At 48.6% G+C, this 12,999-nt stretch overlaps 1 protein-coding gene across 2 annotated transcripts in view; it reads right to left on the reverse strand.

Moving 5' to 3' along the window:
- The window catches only part of KCNQ3 (potassium voltage-gated channel subfamily Q member 3), a 204,909-nt gene extending 192,957 nt beyond the window's left edge, over positions 1-11,952 (reverse strand). For both annotated transcript variants that reach the window (XM_064507886.1, XM_064507885.1), the window contains exon 1: positions 11,471-11,952. In XM_064507886.1, the coding sequence (XP_064363956.1) occupies positions 11,471-11,817 (347 nt within the window). In that variant the 5' untranslated portion in view covers positions 11,818-11,952. The remainder of the gene's footprint in view (positions 1-11,470) is intronic.
- Positions 11,953-12,999: the final 1,047 nt, after the last annotated feature.

The raw sequence follows: 12,999 nt of genomic DNA on the forward strand, positions 1-12,999 counted from the left end.
TGATTTGGATCTCAGTGCAAAAGGTAGGCAAGCCTGGATTAGAGCATGACCTCAAGATCAACTTTAAGGATGAGTATAAGTTAACTCCAAGTAGCATGGAAAGCACTTTTATGGGAGGACTCAGGGAGACAGGCCCCCACCGCAAGACAGAAAACAAAGGGAAGGTGGAAAGGCAAACTCAAGATTTCTAACTAGGGAAAACTCTTAAAGCTACTGAATTCAGCAGCATGAGAAGGATGATGAGACTGATGGCATCACATACACCATCATACTGCATCGACTTTAGGCCTGGCAGGGCCTGGGACGCTAAGCAGCCCCCAGATATGCTGCCTGATAAGATGATCAAAACATTTCACTGAAGCAGCCAGGACCTATATTTGCGTATGGATGAAGAGGAGGAATAGCTCCAAGATCTTTCTGCTAAATCCTGTCTTGAAGAAAGGGAATGAGAATTTTATATAGATTTACATGTATTAATAATATTCATTAAGGTCTATGTAACATTAAGACTCAAATTCATCTTGCCTTTAGAGGTAAGACTCATCTGTCTGAAGGTGGCTTTTACTGCAGACATTTACCAGAGATAATGGAGAGCTGGTCAGTGGAGTTGAAGGAGTGATTTATTTCTACCTAAAACAGCCCCCTACATCTGCTTGGATAAATTGCACCATAAAATCTATTGACTGTATCGATTGGCTCTTCACTGACTTTGAACAGAACTTTAATACCTGCTGCACACACACACACCCCTACATGTAGCCATCGAAATTTAATTATCTTAATGTGGCTCTGAGTCCCACCTCTAGGATCAGGTAAAAGTGTCCTGTCCCTCAGGTGTTTGCAGTGTAGACATCTAAATTCAAGTTGTCCACCTGAGGTCTCCTTTATATTGAGTGGAAAGTTTCAGGCACTGTAAGAAGCAATTAATATAGCCTATTTTAGAACTTCCTTTCAGATGAGATGAATTGCATGCTAGAAATTTCTAATTCCTGTTTCTCTTCAGTGGTTATAAAAGAAGTCTAGACAGCTACCTCAGATAAGGCACTAGGCAGATGAATCCCAATGCAAATGTTGAGAGACAACCTCTCAAACTCTGAGGAAAGCAGGAAAATCCAGTTGTCTTAAGTAATTTAGCACTGAACAAAGTAGAGTATTTGAGAATGTACTAAGCGATAATATCATATGCTGAGAACAGAAACTGTCATGAGCACACAATTGCCAAACTCCACTTCTGTGCAGTGCCATTGCACAACAGGACCAGACAAGATAATAGAGCAACATCTACAGAAATGGTTAAGACAAGGTTTGGAGAAAGATCCTTTCCTGTGTTTTTCAAAAATCATAAAAAGTTAGGTTATGATCAGTGGTACGGATCTTAATCAGAAAGGGTCTTCCTCTTAGACTTGGTAAGACACAGAAAATTATTGGTTTGTGCTAATTTGCCAAGATGATAGGATGAAGTATTTGAACTTCCATGTGAGTTTCATCAGCACAAGGAGTGTTGAAACAGAAAAGGCAAAAATCTGACAAAGTTCCATGAACTGGAAGTGGAAATGATAGAGAAAACAAATCAAGTTATAGGATATACACATAGAGTGAAACCCAAATTATTTTAGTGGAGTAGGATTTCACCAGTGAAACACATTCATAATGGCATGTGAGTTAACATTTTAGAGTAAAGCTCAAGTGTTTATCTAAGTGAAGAGTTTTATCTCAAAGCAAAGTTGCTTTCTGCACAGGCCCAGCAAAACCCAGGAAACTATTCTCAGAGTAGTAAGGTCTCGCATATAATGGTTGTCTATTCTAGCAAATGAAATATGTTCAGTACTGTTCTCGGTCCATGAGGCCAACTTGCCCGACCAGCCTGTGTCCATACTACTGACCTCACTTACCTCCAGCACAGGGAGGTCGGATGCAGACTCCCTTTGGGAATGGTCCTGGCCTGCAGCAGCATGTGATCTGTGCCCAGGCATCACATTTCAGTCTGTCTCAGACTGCAGCCATGCCATGGGCCATACTGGCACTGCTGTTATTGACCACCGTGTGCCAGTGCTTGGGAAGATCTCCTGGCATTGCACTACTAATTAGCCTAGGCATAGCTAATGACCACCAAACCCCACGCATGAGAGAAGGCTACCGCCATAGCTATTTCCTACGTAATACAGCAAGGTCTAGAAGAAGGAGACAAGTTCAGCTTTCTGATTTTCCCTTCCCAAGATGCTTCCCTTTCTCTCCTGCTGCCATCTTCATATAGCTCACAGCTGGGAAACACTGGACTGCAGCTCTCTGAGAGTGAAACATTAATACAAACAGGCCTGATCAGTACCACTGAAGTCCCCACGCAGAAACGTTGCTGCTGACTCAGTGGGTATCATCCCGCACTGGTCAATCAATGCTAGATCTGCCCTGAACTGTGGTCCTATGGGGCAGCCTGTGCCACGGTGCAGACGGTGTCTGAGGTCTGATCAGAGCACCTTGGCCAGTTGTGTTTACTGAGATTCTTCCAACACATCTCACAAGAGCAGCAGTGTTAGCAAAGGTAGAATAGCAAATTCCAATTCTTGTAATTACCTTCCTAAACTAATTCGCCTGCAATTTCAATCAGCTGCTCTTGACATTCCCTCCTCGGGGTGTAATCCCTCCTCAGCAAAGGCTCTGAGTGGTGCACACACATGCATGAGGTGAACAAAGACAAGCAGAACCAGCCATGAGCTGCTGAGAGCCTGGGGGCAGATCCCCACCGCGCACTTCGGGGATTTTGCTATCGGTCCCTCAACAGCTGTACTTGCTTCTCCTAAATCCCTGCTGAAAACACAGAATTTGAGACTCTTGCCATTTAGAGTCAGTGGGGAATGCCCAGTAGAGAGTCTTCTGGTTCAGGATCAACATCTCCGTCCTTCACCTTAAGTTAAAAACAGCCCAAATGTAATCACTTCTATAAAACATGCAAGGACTGGGACTTGGGAGGATTGGGGCATTTAAGCTTTCAGCATAGATTTAGCTGTTTTGGTAGTGGATGGCATTAGGGACACTGACTTATTTTGTTGTGCAAGTTACACACTCAAAATGGCAAAAGCATGAAAAAATCTGAGATGGAAAGATATCAGTTAAATACACGTTATTGAATTAAACAAATAAATGTAGCCCAACAATCAGAAATGAACAAAAGGAAATGAGGAAATATTTGCTATTTGAACATAGTTACAGCGTCTCGTGAAATCTTAGTTCTAGTGTTAATTCAGGACAATGGGAGAAGCTACATGAAATTAAAAACTGGCTTCAGAACTATAAAGAAATCCAAAGCAAATGACATTGTATTAACCAGGAGTGTGAGAAGTTGATATTTAGTGAAATGCTGAATGGATTTTCTTTGTTCTGTTTTTATTAAATGTTTCTTTAATGATCTATAAAAAAGATTAAATTGAATGTTAACAAAATTACCAGATGCTAATCTGGAAGGTGATCAAAACACCAGTGAGGACAGAACAGGGGAAATATGAAAAGCATCTGAGATTAGAAAATAACACTGGAGAGTCAACATGACAATGACAAACTAATACAGCTGGGCAAGGGAATGCAGAACACATCTACACATCTCTCAGCAACAACTCAGAAAACAGGGATGACAAAAGAAATGCAGGTAAGAAAATTAGATATGAAGGGACAGCAAGAGACGACAGCCAACACAGGCAGAATTAAGATTCCTCCTCTGTAGCTGCGATATAATGGATCTGTAATACTCCACCACCATGTACCAGCAGCCTAGAGGAAGGAAAATAAGAATGATTTTGGCAAGACTGATGTGTGTAGGAGAAGGGAGTGAGAGCACATATGTCCTCAAAAGACAGGATGCTGTTGAGATGTAGGGTCTCACTGTCCCTCAGAACTGAGATTTGGCAGTGTTGGAAATATGCAACTCCACTTGGCCGTCATTTCTAGAACCTATCTACAAATCAGCAAGAGGGAGCAACACCAAGGAGGGCAAGGTGTTAACCTGGTGGCTATAACTGGAGGTGACCATTATGGATACGAGAGGGATGAAGGCCTGTAATGGATCCTATGGACAACTGTACCTTAGGAAGATATCACCAGGCCCAAGTAGAACAGCAAGTTTGTTGTGCAGAGGAAGATGCCTTCCATCAAATCTCTGTCAGGCTCTTTCACTTCGGATGACTGTGTAGTGTCAGCTTGGACAGGTTCCTCCTGATTTCAGTGGGACCTTTCACTTGCTCCAAGTTAAACATACACTAAAGTCATTTGCTCACTTAAGGCAATTCACAAAATTCCAGCCTGAAAGTTCTCCCAAAGTGCCTTGTTTCCAAAGTAGGTTAATATGAACCTAAATGTCCCTGGGCATGTCCCTCCCTCCATTGAAAATGTTAAGTTTTCTAGTTATCATCCTAAGGCAGAAGGCAGCATATACTTAACAGCTCTTGTGGACCATATTCCTTATAAAGCTATTAATATTTAAGTTATCCCTTTTAATACAGTATCTGCCAGAAGCAATGGTAAAAGCAATGTCTCCATGGCTCCATTCTTTCTGTAAAGTTCCATGCACAAGAAGGGAATATAGCATTATTAAATACAAGAATAAATGTTATTATTTATTTATATCATGCAAGGTTGACAACTGTAGTGACCAACCACCCATCTGCCTGGCTATATCTAAAGTCACTGACCTATTATGTTTCAAATGAGGACATAACAGATCTTAACACTCACTTAACTGATTTTGTTTGGAAAGTCTTTTACAGCTGTTAAAGTAGAACCAAATTACTTAAGTCCAGACTCGGTCCTCAGATGTACATGACATTACTTGGTCTTGTATACACATCACAATGCTGAAAAGGACTTTTTACTGCACAAGAAGTACATGAAGCTACGTAGTGTTATACAAGGCAATCAGGACTGACTTGTGTGAAAAGAGAAAGCTTTATTTTGACCAGCCATGGGTTTCTGGTTGAAACCTGGCAGACTCATGCTCTGCACACATGCACAGGTTTGTGTCTTGGCTAAGCCATGAATAAAGAGGATTCAAGTAATGTTTGAAGAGAGGAAGCCTCAAAGAAAGAATAGGCAGATTCAAGGTGTGTAGCCCTTTCTGTGATCCTTGGAAGAGGTGGGAATTGCTTGGGCATGTGCATATTCACTCACACATGCTCAAGCACACAGTGGTATATAAAGAGCATTATATTTATGTGAAATTTTTTAATCCAGCTCTTAACAAAAATTAAAAATTGCTCATAATGCATAGTCTTCAGCTACTAATTTTTCTGTTATATTTGTTTTGAATGTCTCTCCATTCTGCACCAAAACCAGCAAAATGACTGTGGAAAGTGTCTCCCCGCTCATTTTTGAAACATCTCTCTAACATCCATCTCAGATTAAATCAAGGAACAAAACCCACGGGACCTTTCCACCACACAGTTGAACTGGACGTGCTGAGACCTTGCTGTGGCCTATGAGGATCCCGTGATTGCTGTGGAGAGTAAGGAGGAGCACAAGAAGAGACTGATCTAGTTTTTACGAATAAAGTCGTCATCAGTGCTACCTCCAATTAAATCCCCAATTGCTGTGTTGCAATAATGGCAATTAGTCTAGCCAAGGCTGCAAAAAGCTCCTGCCTCAGATGTCTGCAGGGCTTTATATGTCTCTCCAGGACTGGCAGAGCAACTCTGAGGGAGATAATGCTGCTCTTCACTACCAAGTTTCTCAAAAAAGAAATACCTGCAATTTGCTGGCTGTTGGAGGGTCTTTGCAGTATCACCTGTGGTCAAAATGATTGAATTCAAGACTGTTCCTTTTTACGGAAGTTATCCAAGGAGCTCAGACTTGCTTCTGAGGGGCTTATTCCTGGGTAGAGCTGAAGGCCTTGGAAGACGAGCTGTTCGGTGGTTGCCAAGGCTGGTGTTGCAGTGCCCGCAGGTACTTCACCCATATCTCACCCTCCCTTGCGTGTCGCCGGCCATGGCTGATCTCACTGCCCGGCTGAATAAGGCTGCCCCGTGACTTCACATTGCATGAACAGGTCAGTAATGGAGGGACTGGATTTTTGGAAGGGCGCTCAGGGGACCTGCGTCCCTCGGGTTTTTAGGGGCATGCAGGAATACGCCTGTGCCACCACCAGAAGTGACTGCAGCTCTTGCGAGCCTTCCCTGAGCAAGCTTTAGCAGCACCGAAACTAGACAAGTTAGCAGCGTAGCCATGGCAACGCCGAGCTCGGCACAGGCTAACCAACCCAGCGCGCACCCGCTTCCAGAGCGGGTCTCGCTACCAGCACCGAAGCCCTAGCGATGAGCTACGAGGCTGTGGGTAGCAGTGAGCTGATGACGGACCTTTTCTCTCCTAAAGACCAGATCTGTAATTTCAAAGACAGTTTGGGTTCCTAAATAGGAGTTAGGCACCTAAAAGCTCCTGTGGATCTGCTGAAGCGACTCCGAAGCTGAGATTTGGGATCCTAAGGCACTTACGCCACACAGATAGTCTGCGACTTGCACAGGTTCGGCTTCCTCTTCTCATTTGTATGAGCAACACGGCAGCTCTCTGCAGCCGTTCACCAAAGCACGCAGAGCTGCCTAATGTCAGCCGCTGAGACACGGGCAGAGCTCACCAAACCGCACACAAACCCAGGGCTGATGCCGCAGGTCTCGGTGGAGACACAATAGCAGAGGTGTGCGGTGAGGTCTCCAATGACTAAGACTTCATTATTTTTTACAAAGTATACTGCAGAATATTTATCAGTGCATTATGATGAATTAGCATAAATAATTAAAACAGAACAAGAATTCTCAAATACATAAGCAAAGGACACTTGCTAATGGACCAGGCTTACTCTGCTGCTCCATGGATTCACTTAGAGATAAGCCTATGCCAAACAGGCCAAGTAAGAAGCAGAGAAAGGATTCATAATTATCCTCTTTCTTACCCTGGGCCAGTTCCCATCTCATGCCAGACAGATGACTCTAGTCTAAGCCTTGCAACTCAGCATGACTTACAGAGCATCCCCTGAAGGACACAGAGAAAATAATGGAAAGATCCCAGACCCTCCACCTGCTCCCCAATTCCCTCAACACCTGTTTCCACAAAGAACCCACCCATGATCCATCACGCAAGAGGTGCTCGCCAGTGCTTTGCAGAAATATGGACTGGTGATCTGACAGATCGCATGGCTCTGCCTCCTCTTGTATTCTAGGTACTAAGTGGTGTTGAAAGATGATTGCATGGCAAATTAGGTAGGGTTTTCATGTGTTCCCCATGTTTCCCCTCTCTCTTATTTTTCCATGAAAGCAAAGGCTGAAGTTGTCACAGGGGGAGATATAAAAATAAGAATATTCTGCACCTACCTCTCCTTAAATCCCTCTTTTACCTAAGACAGGTTGAAAATTTTCCACACACTGCAACTGTACAGTTGATCTGGATTTGTTACCTTTTTGGAGTCTGTCCATTTTCCACAAAATATTATGTGTTTATATTTAAACTGAAAGAACAAAAATGAATTTATTTTCAGTTTATCATTGAGATTCCTTGGACAGAAAAGCATTTGGACAGCTTGTGGAGAAGAACAGGGCTCACGTGAGTCTCCCTGGCCAAATTACACATTCCACGAGCCACAACAGCAGGGGATTCCTATAATACACTGCACTGCTCAGCACAAAGGAATATATAATGCATCATGGGAAATGCAGTTATAACTACAGGGAGACAAGGTCAGAGAAGAGCAGGGCTGGACTGTAGCCTGCCCTACAAGACCCAGAAGATATTTCCAAATTAGAAAAAAAAAATCAATATTTTCCACAGAAAATGTTCAGGAGGAGTTCAGCATTTCAGAGTTGAAATTTTTCATGGGATAGTCACTTTTCGCTGACCAACGATCCCATCAAGCTATTGCTATATTGCAAAGAAGTCTGTGAACCCTGGTGTCCTAGTGGAGCGAAGCTTTACAGGAGTTACATAAATCGTTTGTCTAGCAGTGCTTCAAGAGACGAGATATTTTCAGAAGGCGAAAGAAATGGAATCAGCTTCTTTGGGATACAGTCCCCATTCTCTTCAATATAAGTTTGGACAAGCTCACACCTGCAGAACAAGGAAGTAGGAAGAATCACAGGAGAAATATCTAACACCTCTTTCTGTAAATCACTGTCAGTGCAAGCTGACCACTTCTGGCATCCGGAATTTTTGCAGAGACCTTTTACATGGCAAGGCCCCTCCCTGCCCACACACAACACCCTTGGTATGCTCTGAATGTTGCAGTCCTCTTCTCTCAGCTGCTTCCCACTTCCTAAGCCCTGGGATAGGCAACGCTAGACCCCTTTCCATGGGCTATTCCCAAAACACTTCTGCATGACTGCATCTCTGAGGAATTCATTACATCCACCCATACTGACCCTCGAGCTGATTCCTCTCTCAACTTTTTGTACATGAGAGTAACTGTCTTGCTCTTAATTTGGTTGTATGGTATTTAATGCAAGCTACTCAGAAGACTGAGGCAACGTGCAGTGCTTCGTTAGGATAAGTAGGACTTTTCTTTAAAAGTAAAATAGCAAATCTGTGTATTTTATAGAATGCCTGGGAATCTCTCACCAGCCCAAGAGAAAGTGTAAACTCTTCTAGTGTGGGAAGAAGCACCGGGGAGTGCCTGGACGGCATTACACAGCATCACAGCAGCACCTCCAACATGAGAGAGACTCCTTTTCAGAAAGAAAAGAGTTGAAAGACCACTCATTTCAAAGGAAGAACAAAGCCTTCAGAATTCAAGTCAGAGCACTGCTACTCAGCTGCATTGCTCCTGCTCTCGAGTGGGTCATCTTTTTCCAATGACAGGAACAATCTCTGGGAGCTGACAAGAAGATTTCAGCTTTGCTCTTCTATTACTTCGGGCAGATCTGTTTTGTGAGGTTTGATCCACCCAGCATGGGGGGATGTAATGCAGAAGCCTGCATCCTCCACTGAGCTCAGGAGCTGAGATATGCTGAGAACATATCTACCAGCCACGAGAGAACAGAAGTGCAGTGTGTAGCCAGCTGATGCCTGGGACTGCTGAGCCCCACTGGGTAGACTGGGAGGAGGTGGGCCAGCTCGCCGGGCTGGACAGAGCGCAGGCAAAGCACTCTAGCTGCTGCTGGAAGGAGACTGTGCTCGCGCTGCTGGGGTGGGGACACCCGGCTGGGCCAGAAGCGTTATTGTGCCCTCCCCCACTGAACATATGTTGCTCTTGCTGGTCCTCCGCGGAAGAACATTCTGCACTTAAAACAGGAGTGAGGAGTGTTGCAAAGCCTGTCTTCCCCAACCATAATGCCAGGCACGGAGACCCTGCCCAGCTGCACTCCTCCATCTCCTCATGGAGTCCTATAAAGTTCGGGGAGGATCTGGCCCAGAAACACATTGGAGTTCGTAACTACTGGAGGGCCAGTGTCTTCCCCATTGACATTCACAGAGGAGCACAGCGAAACCTTACCAAAGAAACCACAGAAGGATTTCTGTGTTTTACTTCTTTTAAGGATAAGGAGTCCTAAAGGTGCTTTTTCGTTAATGCTGGAGGTGGCACCGATTGTCTGAACAGGACATTTACTGACATATGTGACAGCAAGTCACGCTCACGGCTCCGAGGTTTGCAGGACTGACTGTCCACCAAAGTTGCACACCAAAGGTCACATATCATTTCCATGGAAAACACCAGGTCCACTTCTGAGAAGGACCCTACAAACATCCCAAAATTTTGTCAGTTATATGATCCATATTGCACAAAGATCTGACCTTAGTGGCAACATCTAAGAAGCTATCGAAAACAAATGTTGTAACTTGGAAAATTTTATGGCCATTGCAAACAAACACGAGTCTCTGAGTTTGAGCCTGTCTAGACCTATCCACCATCCCATTGCTTACATCCAGACATAAGCCCTGATATAGTTTAGACTCAGATGCCACAGCTGTCCACAAATGGAGGGATGCCAAGCTCTCCTAACACGTCGGCCTGCAATAAAGCCTCTTTCATGCAGTCTGAGCGGACTAACCAAGGCAGCAGTGACTGGCGCTCACCTCTGTCCAAACACAGCTCTCCCCAAGCAGAAGCAGCGTTACGTAATACCGAGCAAGATCATATTGAGAGCTGTATACCAAAGAATTTTCCCCAGCCTAACACACCCCAAAGCCCCACTCTCCCTGTCTGCTCTCATAAGTTTTCCTAAGGAGAGAGGGGGCGAAAGAACTGGAAAAAATCCTGTGGTACCTAGTGTTCAGTATTCACAGACATCCAACTGGAAGGCAGTAACCTTTCTCCCAAAACACACTTTATAAAAATACTGAAAAGAAGGTAACAGCAGTGAGGGAGTAGTCCACAACAGCACTTTAACAGTGAACACTGCATTTTACTCTTTGCCCAGGGCAAAAACCCTGCAAACATCAATGAGAAATTCGTGTAAAGGTGAAATCACAGCCCTAAACTCAAGGTATTTATTCGCAAGTCTAAAGACTACCCTGGTGATCAGGACTTCCCAGGCTCCAGCTCCAGGTTCACAGCCTCCACAGCCTAGAGCACTTTGTTCATCTTTGGTAAATAAACCAGTTTCAGAAATCACTGCTTAAATCTGTTATAATTTTGCTCAGTATACGTTACAGAAAAACAAAAACAGAAACAAAACAGTAACAGCACGATTATTGATCAACCCCCGGGTTTTCAAACGTTCACGAAACTGAGAAATACATTTGTTTTAAAAAGACACTGCCGACTTCAGTGTATGCTGCAAACCTCTATTTTTCTATATGCCTTACAAAAACTTAAAGGGTCAGAGTCTGCAGGGGTGCAAAGCAGCGGTCATTAAGTTGGCTTGTCATCTCTGGGCCACGGAATGAGCTGGTTCAGTCTCAGTTTGCTTGTGGGCAGCTTAACTTTCTGGCTGATAGCGCTGCAATGCTTGGGTTTCGTGCACCGCAGAGCGATGCTTATTGGACCAAATACCGACGGTTTTCATTTGACATTTTCAACTATTGCAAGAGTCTGCTCACTTGGGGTTTATAAAAGCTTGTTTAACCGCATGTGATGCTCCAGGCTGAACTGGAGCCGGCAGTGTCCCTTTAAGCACTTGGAGGCATAAAACTGGCCGGAGCTCGGTGCTTGCAGCATCCCTTTCCCAGGGGCTGGGGAAGACCGCTCTGGACATGTCAGCCCGAGGCACCGCGCGCGTACGTATGAGAAGAGGGGGATAAAGACTGACGGGCAGCTGCTCGTTTTAGGAAAGCTGCTGACAGCAAAGCGCTCCGGAGCACATCCCATAATAAGCTCCCTGTCATTTTGCTCCCCGTCCCCCCCGCGAGCCTTGCGCCGGGGATGATGAAGCAAAACGCGGGCGTGGGGCGCAGCCCCGCGGGGACGGTCCCGCGGCGCCGCCGGGGCGCGGCCCCCGGCCCGGGGGGGTCCCGCCGCGCCCCCCCGCCGCCCGCCCCCGCGGGGCAGCGCGCCGCGCCGCGTACTCACACGAAGGCGTGGTAGAGCAGCGCCCAGCCGCGGGGTCGCTCCAGGGCGTCGTAGATCAAAGTTTGGACGCGCCGGCACCTGGCGTTGTTCCTCTTCACCGGTCTGCTCAGCGGCGTCTTGGCCAGCAGCCCCAGCCCCGGCGGGCTCCGCTTGCCGCCCTCCTCCCTGCCGGCGCCCTCCAGCAGCAGCGTCCCGTCGCGGTCGCCGCCGGCGCCCAGGGCCAGCGAGCCCTGCTCGGGGTCGCCGCCGCCGCCGCCCGCCGCCGCCCGCCGCTCCGCCGCCGCCGCCGCCGCCGCCGCCCCGGCCGCGCTGCCGCCCGCCGCGCCGCGCCGCGCCTTCAGCCCCATGGAGGCGAGCTGGAGACCGGCGGCGGCAGCCCCGGCAGCCCCAGTGCCATGATCCGGGCTGCGCGCCCCCCGCGAGAGCGAGCGCACAGGGGCGCGAGGTGGAGAGGCGCGCGTGGGAGAGGCGGCGCGGGGGCAGCGGGCGGCGGGCGGCTGCGGGCAGCCGGTCACATCGCCCTCAGCTCGCCCTCGCCGGCGGGCAGGCAGCGGCGGCGCGGGCGGCCGGGCCGGCGCGAGGGAGGGGAATCATCGCCGAGTTTATTTACCAGCCTGGTGCCCGAGCCCCTTCCTCCCCCCTCCTCCTCCTCCTCTCCTCCCAGCTCCTGCCCCCCCCCCCCCCCAGGCGCTCACGTTAGGGAGTGGCCCATTGTATGCAACCAGCAAATAGCCGGGCGCCCGCCCCCCCGCCCCCCGGCCCCGCTGTCTAGTCATGCACTCCGCGGGTGCGGGGCCCCCCGCCAAGGGGGCTGCTCCCCGCAACGCCCCCCGCCCCCCCGGCCCGGGCTGCGAGCCCCCAGCAGCCGCCGGCGGCGCCGAGCAGGGGAGATCCCCGGCGGCGGCGGGAGGGGAGACCCCGCTCGGCACCGGGATCCCCCGGCAGCATCACAGCCCCCCTCCCCCGGCTCGGGGGGGAGGGAGGGGAGGGGAGGGGATCCCCGGCCCCCGGCTGCGGCTGCCTTTCGCCGCCGGAGCAGGAAGGAGCGGAGGATGGGGAGGAAGGATGGATGGGGAGGAAGGATGGATGGGGAGGAAGGGTGGATGGGGAGGAAGGATGGATGGGGAGGAAGGATGGATGGGGAGGAAGGATGGATGGGGAGGAAGGATGCCGGGAGAGGCGGCGGGTGGGCGGCTGGAGGCGCTGCCGGCCGATGCGGCTGCACCGCGCCGCGCCGAGCCGCCGTGGGGCGGGGGACGAAGGTGGGGGGCACCCCCTCTCCCCGTGTCCCTCCCCCCAGGCCCGACCCCAGGTGCAGCCCCGGGGGGCTCTGCTGACCCATCGGACCCAGAAGCTAGCAGCGAGCTGTCACCGGTCATCCCCCCCCCCCGCTGCCTGGGCATGTGTACCCGCCCCCTGCTCCAGCCTCGGACCCGAATCCAGAAGGGACGTGGTGGACACCTTCACCCCCTGTAGCCTTCCCCCTCCCCCCTCAGTTTCTCGATTGCAAGGAAATGGGAAGAGGAGGC

The sequence above is a fragment of the Dromaius novaehollandiae genome, chromosome 2, assembly GCF_036370855.1.
Source record: "Dromaius novaehollandiae isolate bDroNov1 chromosome 2, bDroNov1.hap1, whole genome shotgun sequence".
NCBI classification, from domain to species: domain Eukaryota; kingdom Metazoa; phylum Chordata; class Aves; order Casuariiformes; family Dromaiidae; genus Dromaius; species Dromaius novaehollandiae.